General features: G+C 33.7%; 1 protein-coding gene across 3 annotated transcripts in view; it reads left to right on the top strand.

Moving 5' to 3' along the window:
- Positions 1-9,013, top strand: part of Csgalnact (Chondroitin sulfate N-acetylgalactosaminyltransferase) — a 337,563-nt gene that overhangs the window by 20,900 nt on the left and 307,650 nt on the right. For 2 of the 3 annotated variants that reach the window (XM_074177577.1, XM_074177576.1), the window contains one exon: positions 1,227-1,377. In XM_074177577.1, coding sequence (XP_074033678.1) covers positions 1,230-1,377 — 148 coding nt within the window. In that variant the 5' untranslated portion in view covers positions 1,227-1,229. Of the gene's footprint in view, positions 1-507; positions 1,102-1,226; positions 1,378-9,013 lie in introns of those variants that run through there. The other variant, XM_074177575.1, reaches the window with a different exon arrangement.

The raw sequence follows: 9,013 nt of genomic DNA, 5'->3' as shown, positions 1-9,013 counted from the left end.
GAATCGAATGTTCTGATGGAGTGCATCAGGATATTCTGAATAGACCATATCGGATACAGGTTTCATTTAGAGAACATGACATTTTTTATATTGGCTACTCTTTATATTTGTCATTAATGTCAACTGTCATCTGTAATTGATTATCCAAGAAATTTAATTGTGAGATTTTTAATAGAAAGTTCTTCAAAAACGCATTACTTGTTTCGCTATATAATAGCTTCAGGCGTGTTGCGTTTTTCTTGAACTGTTTAGTGAAAATCTCACAAACAACCTATTAAAAATTTGAAGTTGAATTTGAATAAATGAACTCGCCCATTATCAAAACTGTCAATAAGCTTTCCAGATCAAGATGAGATAGCTGACTTTAGAAAATGATTTTTAGAGCGGTAATTTTCAAGTGAATAAAAAAGTGGATGACAACTTATATTTTATATTTAATGAGAAAATATTATATGTATATTGAATGTATATTCTCAGAAAATAATGTTGACAAAAATACTTCAAATGTGAAGCTCTGAAAAAAATAAACACAAAATGAATCATTTGGCATTCCTTAACAAGAACTTCAGATTTTGCCTCATAAATCTTCGGTTTTGCTACAAAATTCACTGAATGCTGGACATTCTGCTTAGAGATATTTTCGATATAAGTCGGGCGTTAAAATATTATCGTTTATATTGGTAAAGGAAATGACAGCAGAGTAACCATGCATATGTCTATAATTTCCTCTTTATTTTCATGCTGAATTTCAAATTCCGATTACATATTTTCTGCGAAATTCAAATTAAAATTGACGACAGTTGTGGCCTTGAAAATCATTAAGATTTATTCTACAATGAGTTGATACATATGATTGTTAAGCAATGATATTTTATCGTTTATTACTTTATTGGTTTCATGTCTGTTAATTTACTGTAATATTCACAGACAGTGCAGTGGCTTATTTTTAATTGCTTATTGTGCAATGTTTAAAGAATGTTGACAATAAAGTTTGAACCGGTTAATTATTAGACGATTGTGATGTATCATTTTCAACTAAAACATTCTTTTAAATCAATTTTTTCAAGGCAACACTCTATAGTTAACCTAACTTTTTATATGGTTAGTTTTATCTAGTGTATTTTTGAAAGTTGAATTTAATCAGGAGTAGGAAGTTTATTTGCTATAATATTTTCAGAAATATGTGATGGTTTTAGAAGTAATGACATTTTTTGGTGTGATTTCAGGTCATGAGCAGTATTCCGAAATATAAAATTTGGTCACCATTCAAAGAACTGATGGATGAAATCAAAGAGGAAAGCTATGGTATCCTCATTCTCAATAGTCCCATCAACTTCAACTTTGATCCTGAGTTTGTTTTGCGCTTGTGGAATCAAGGTACTTTTATCCTATGCTATAACAAGAGTCAAGAGGAAGATCAAAGTTTGATCTTCCTTTTGAAGATGAGCACTTGGTGATCGAAACACTTGTTGAGGTGTTAAAATAACGGTTTGGTGTTGGAAAAAAACTCCAGTAATATTCATTACTACACCAAAGGTTCCAAACAGTGCATCACAAGTAGATCGTGCTCTGTTAGAACGTTGAGAGAGATGAATGTTTTGATAATTCATTTTTAATGTAAATACATAGTGTTATTATTGATTAGTAATACAAATTGTCAAAAAGGTACCAAATTTCACAACTAGTTTATTAGTAGTTATTAAAAATAGTTCAAGTGTTGAAGTTGTGAAATGTGCAACCTCTTCGACTCAGTAAGTAAATAAGGAAGAAAAATGTTGTTTCCTGGTAAGTTGAATATGAATATTTTTTGACAATTTTCTCAACGTTTTTTAAAGGTGTTTGAATCGAAATTGTCTTTGGTATGAATTAAAGAAACACTATATTCTGAAATTTTTACTAAACAGTTTCATTAAAACGCAACACATGCTTTGCTATACAATTTCTTCTTCAGGCGTGTGGCTAAATCGTTTTATTCCTCTGAGATATCAATATCAAATTCTTCCAAGTCTTAATACTATTTGACATAACTATTTTTTCAGCTAGAGTGAAGATTACAGTGGACGGAGGTACTGAAAAATGGATTCAATGGCTGGCATCCTATAAATTTGACTCAGATAAAGTTCCTCTGCCAGATTTGATCACGGGCGATATGGACTCCGTTCCCAAAGATGTTTTGAATAAGTTTCGAGGTACTTCGACGGAGATTATCATAACACCTAACCAGGATGAGACTGACTATGTGAAAGCACTGAGAGAGATGAGGAAATACTGCACAAGACAGAATGCTAACGTAAAAATTAATGTTGGGCGTTTCAAAACTGATCTTTATGTTTTTAATCGATTTCAGGTGGAGACCGTGTATGTAATTGCAGACACCTGTGGACGTTTTGATCAAATAATAGCTAATATCAACGCTTTATACAAGAGTCGAAATATTTTGGAAAAAGTGAAACTTTTCCAGCTAGCTTCCACATCTCTGACTTGGCTCTTGTGCGAAGGGCACCACGAAATAAATATCCCCTTGAGTTTGCGAAGCAATAGGGAATGGTGTTCTCTCATACCTATAGGATTTCCTTGCAATGTGACTACCACCGGGTTACAGTGGAACTTAGGTAAGCACGAAAAATGTGTAAGTACCAAGTAGTCTTAGAAAAGTAAGTTGGTGAATAAGGGTTGTCAACATTTTTTGATGTTAATGTATGAGTAACTTTTCAAATCAGAGTTTGTCAATTCCTAAACGGAGACAAATTTTGGTTTCAGAAACGTAAAGTACCTGTACAATTCATAAGCACTTGTTAAATACTTTTTTTGCTAGATCTTTTTTTATAGCTTTTTTTGATAGCCCTTTTTTTCATACCTTATTTGATAGAAGCTAAAACTGGAATCCAAAACATGCACTTCCCCATCACCAGAAATGCGTGTCTGGAAGAGTATTGCATTTTTGGTGATTGAGAAAAGTACTTGCGTTGTACTTTTTCTGATAGTAGCTGTTTTTGATAGCCTCTCTTTCTGATAGCATTTTGTTAGCCCTCTTTTTGATTAAACTTTTTTGAAAGCCCTTTTTTTAATACTTCTTTTTATTCCTCCTTTTTTGGCATATTTTTGATACCCCCTTTTTCGTAGCTTTTGTGATATTCCTTTTTTCCAAACCTTTTTTTGATAGCTCTTTTTTAAAAGTTTTTTTGACAGCCCCTTTTTCATAACTTTTTTATGATTTTTTTAATATCCCTTTTTGATAAAAAAAAACTGGAACCTCTGACGTAGGGTGAATCCCAAACATGCACTACTATCACCAGAAATGCAATACATTTCTCAACGCACGTTTCACCAACCAAGTTGGTGTCTTGTTCATCTCCTGAAGACGCTAACTTGGTTGGTGAATCTAGTCGAGAAGAGTATTGAATTTCTGGTGATTGGAAAAAATGCTTGTGTTGGACCTTTTTGATAGCTCTTTTATAGTTTTTTGATAGCCCTTTTTCAGAAGCCCTTTTGATACCTCTTTTTTTGAGAGCTCTTTTTGATAGCCTTTCCTTGATAGGTCTTTTCAATAGCCTTTCTTTGATAGCTCTTTTTAGTAGCTTTTTTCACACTTTTTTGTAATATCTTTTTTACGTATTTTTCATTGCTCTTTTTCTGATACCTTTTTCATAACTTTTTTGATATTTTTTCTTCAAATCTTTTTTTGATTTTTTTTCATATCTTTTCGATTTTTTTTTCATATTTTTTAACTCTTTTGCTAATAGCTTTTTTCATAGCTTTTCTAATAGCCTTTATTAGTACCAATTTTATAAAACGCTTTTTTGATAGTCCCTTTTTGATAGCTCTTTTTCTGATAGCTCTTTCCTAGCTTTTTATAGCATTTTTGGGTTGCTTTTTTCTGATAAAGTTTTTCGTTTCTTTTCTTTAAGATTTTTTGATAGCCATTTTTGACAGTCCTTTTTTGAAAGCTCCTTTTTTGATAGCATTTTTTCAGACAGCTCTTTTTTGGTAGCTCATTTTGAAAGCTCTTTTTTTGATATTATATATGAATAAGATATAGTTGATTATTGTAATATCCCTTGACAAAAATGGTGAGCTAACTAATTGTCAACTATTAAGTTTGCTAACAGCTTTCCCTAAGTTATCATATAAGTTCAAATTATAGATTTTTTCAATCAGTGGAAATAATTTGTTTAATAATTTTCAGCAAGGTTTTCTCACAGGAAAAGTCTTGAAACAGCATTATTTGAGTTTGTCAAACAAATTCATCGTTTATTTTCTCAGATCTGAGCAAGGCTTTTGATACTTGTATACGAGTAACGTTTGAATTTCAAAAAAGTACTTGAGGTAGACCTAAACTCGTTTTTTTTCAGAATTATCATAGAAAATTATTTTTATCTGAACTCTTGTTTCTGAGCTGTGTGTTACTCTGGTACAAGTCAAGTCGGTTGTTGGGAATGTTTATATTGATTTCAGATAATAGTAAAATGGAATTTGGAGGTATGGTCAGCACATCTAACACTTACGATGGCTCGACAAGTGTTACTATCAAAACAGACCATCCCATTATTTGGTCTATGGGCATTAGCAGTCTGTACAGTTCTAAAAAGTATACGGATATTTGATGAATGAGCCAAAAGCTGAAACGACAATTTTCTCTTCTACTGGTCCTAGGTGGCGACTTTTACCAGTATAGGTTGATTTTTAAAACGGCAACTTCTAGACTACTCTCTAAGCTTTTCCGAATTAGACTATGATCTGAAGGCTTTTTTATTTCAATGGGGTGCGACGGGTATTATTTAGGAAAGTAGTACTTCCGCCTATTACTTATTCTTGTTCCTGGATTACGTTGAATGTAAACTGTTTTTCTTGTGACAGGCAGGAAGGTGGGGTTACTTAATTATATTTGAAGGTGTTTCCTATTTTTTGTTGACAATTGTTTTATGTCTTTGGAGTATCTGTTTTCAGATGCGGGATGGTAATGGTTATTTTGTGATATTTTTAATAAAGTCTTGATGAACTGTTGATTTTTTATGGTACCTTTCTTTAAACGATGCGTGCAAAGTACAAAAATTAAATAATTACAAATTCATTGTTTTCATTGAGTTGTTTCCAAAGTTTGGTTCAATCAAAATAGGCGTCATTTAAATCAGTACACTTTTGCCAACGTAATACAACTCATTTCATCACTTCGAACTTCCATTGTCTGATATAATATAAAATTGATTTGAAAACCCTGAAAAAAATTAAAAAAGATTAACAGATTACTGTAGGTCGCCCACTTCAGAGCTCATCTTCGAGGGTAAAATCTCCGGAAATCTCCGGAACACTATTATTGCCAAATGCCTAGTTAATTTTTTGGTCTGTTTCGACAAAGTTCGGGTTCAATTTGGATTCGTAGAGAAAAATTGGCTGAAAATCGATTAACGACATCATGAACATGACATTAAATCGTACAATTACCATTTCTTCAATAATTGAATAGAACTGTCCGATACTTGATGAAAATCCATATTTAAAAAACTAATAAATAGAGTTTATTCTATGATTCAAGCATCTTGAAGAAGCTATTGTATAGCGAAACACGTGTAGCGGTTTTTGTAAAACCCTTATAGTGAAAATCATACAATAAACTCTATTTAATTTTTTTTACCATTTCTTCAATTTCACTAATTCAATTTCACTTCCAGCTGGCGTTTGTCAGAAGGAAAAATGGGTCATAACTGATCACGGGATGGCGGCATGAATGTCCTTAGACATTAGTACCGCCCTTGACGGTGAAACCCCTGCCTGGCTGTTATGGATGAAGAGATTATTCATTTGTTAACGGGGACATGAAGGCCTCATTCGACAGAGTATCTGAGCCTTCTATATCGGGACGGGTCGACTACAGCATAATCTATACCTTCCCTAACCAACGGATTATCGTGGGTTTCTGTGCAAAGACTTGCCGATTACTCGACTGGATGGACTGCTGAATGGAAGGCAGCTGCAAATCTCTGCGGATGGCTTCATTCCGTTCGAACCACGGAGCATTCACAATCGTCCGTATCAACTTGTTTTGCAATCTCTCCGACCCTCGATCTTTGCCTTCACGGTTAAGATGTGCAGGTTCTAGGTGAGCCTATGGTCTTTTAGAAGGCCGAGGTACTTTACCCTCGCTTGCCAGTCGATCTACCTTCCAGAGATCCCCACTTTTCTCTTTTTCTTCGGTTTTCTGGCCGGAGAAGATACTGACTAGTCATCCTGATTTCATCCAGGTTTGGAGACCAGCTCCCCTACCCTTTTGGCTGAAGATATAGTTCTTTTCTTCAATTTATTACTCCTCAGCAATACATGTATGAGCTGAATAATATTCTTACTGTGAAGAATTATATAGTGCCCTCTTTCGGTGGGAAGCCGAACATGTTTGAAATCGCTCCCTATAGAATTTTCCGTGAAAAGAAGCATAATTAGTAACTGGAATTAACAAATTCGATGTTCTCCAAGTGTGGTTAAACTGCGTTTATTACTTCAATAGTTCCAACCACTTGAGGCTGATTGAACTGTTGATAGATAGACTATTTTAAATGCTGTGTATAGTCTATATACAAAACGTTTTGTAATTTTGTGCTGCCATCTCTTGTAAAAAAGGTGAACGTATGTAAGATACTTTGCAAATTACAAAACCTCGATGAGAAGGTAAGATTGTCGATGTTCTAACTGTTCCAAATAATCTTTCAACTTTTAAAAACGTCCAAAAGGTGTTTCTACTTGAAGCTTGGCTAATTCAAAACGGTTTATGTTTTTCTTCATACTATAATATCTCTTTGCCAAGAAGAAAACATCTAGCGGTTTCCTCGCCATTATTGACTGAAAGGAGATATAAAATGAGCGTGAGCACCATCTAGATTATGTAGTTTAAACCGAGTGCAACCTGGCTGTAAGAGTAGGTCTTCATACAATGCTGTGAGCATATTGATTTTCTGATTTCATTGAGGCATTGCAAGAAAGCGTACACTTCCTCCTGAAAGACGAATGTTTGTCAACCTATCGGGTAGCTGTGATTTAATTGTCTAGCCGCATTCTTTATGCCACGTGTTTCTGCAAGCATTCTTCTCATTTCAACCATGAAGTGTGTTTTTGAGGTGAATTTTTGGGTCATGTGGCCAGTGAACATGTTTATTTTTTTATTAATTTCACACAAAATGAGAATACGCTATGATTCTCAATATTTATTTATTCATTTGGAACATTGAGTACATGTGCTAAGTCATATTAAACTACAAATATCTGTTTAAATATTGGTCAGTTTTTCCGCTAATCAGCTGTTGCCCCCATACGAAAGACAACTCTCAGAAGTTGAGAACTTGTGCGAGCTAAGGACTAACGAGGTCTTACCTTTTAACGTGTGACTCCTAACACGGATTCCTAAATAAAAACATAACACTACGAAAAGAGGTGTAGATGAACTCACAACACAAAATTTGTCTCAATACAAAATTTCTGATGGATTGGGCCGTTACTTGATGAAGATCCGTTGTAATTTTATAAACTACACCTACCACAAACTTTAATTAAAAAAATCACGATATGTTTCGCTAGCACAGTAGGTTTTTCGTAGTGAATACCATACTGAAAGTTAATTCTTTACTCTAATTTTTATATACCACATGTAATAACATGTGAGAGCTATCTACTTAGGTACTTCTTCGATCATGGTTACCTAGATCATCTACTCAACTTTTATATATCTAAGGTACATCCTCAAATTATGATTAACTAGAACCTAGAGTATATTATATCCTTTCTATATCAATGATACAATGTCTACGAAGATTAAGAAAACAAGTTCAGTAATGGCGATCTATTTAAATCCAATGGACGATTCCCTATTCAGTGTTGCCACTACACAATTTTCGGGTCTAAATCGACTGACATTTTCTAGGCTTTTTTAATAGTGGTAATTCTGTCATTTTACCGTCATATGTCATAAACCATATGAATTTTTATTGTAGTATTCACTCAATGTTTATAGTATTCAGTAGAACAGGATCGTTCTGATAGAAAAAGTCTAACCATCTTTGGAGTTCTGCAACTGAATGGTCTTCAATCAATAAGTTGTCTTTCACTAGGGCACATGGAACATCCTCTGGCAATAACAATGGTTTGGAAAATATATCATACAACACCTACATAATACACTATCAAAACGTAAGTACTCGGCAAAAACAAACTGAACACTGAAATGCTATGTTTGTGACAACAGGTAAACATATATAGGTGACAGGTTCTGAACAATTGAACAACCTAAAAAGTAAAATTCCCTAGGATTTTTTATTTTTGTTCATATCAACTTCAGTACTTCGATTCATATATCCGGGAACATCCAGGAATCTATAAAGTTACAAATTCTATCTGTTCCGACTTTGAATAATCCAAAAAAGGCCTAGAAAATGTCAGTGGATTTAGACCCGAAAATTTTATAGTGGCAACACTGAATAGGGGTATTGGAATCGCCCATTGATCATTCAGTGAGATGTTGGAATTTTCAAGCTCATTAATTTCCATTGCTTCCAGATAATTTAGCTTCAAACCTTTATTTTCCGTGTATAAAATTTCGAAATCTCCGTTGAAGGTATGATTTTTTCTGAACGATGATCTGAATATGTTGAACTTGTTCTCTCGTTTACATAGCTCATATGATGTTCATGGATGCGATTCCTAAATGTTCTGCCAGTTTGACCAATAAATATCTTAGGACAAGTTCCACAATTTATTCGAATTTGGATGTTTTGTCTTTATTCCTGGGACACCTGAAGGCAGTGTTCTCGATCCACCTATATTATTCTTTAATACACAGTATTATTAGTAGTAACATCATTGTGTGGGGAAGAGCTACAGACACATGGATAATTTTCATATCACAAAAAAAAGGTTAATATATATGGTTTGGACTATAGAAAAACGTGCAGAAACACGTTAATTGAAAACAATATCCTAACACTAACTATCTATCTCTACAAATTATTAATATATACCTATCAGAATGCTA

The sequence above is a fragment of the Leptinotarsa decemlineata genome, unplaced genomic scaffold (genome assembly GCF_025532065.1).
Source record: "Leptinotarsa decemlineata unplaced genomic scaffold, Ldec_3_MD MMD2_tig00002974_RagTag_RagTag, whole genome shotgun sequence".
Lineage (NCBI taxonomy): Eukaryota > Metazoa > Arthropoda > Insecta > Coleoptera > Chrysomelidae > Leptinotarsa > Leptinotarsa decemlineata.
This window is presented reverse-complemented; position numbering and strand designations above follow the sequence as displayed.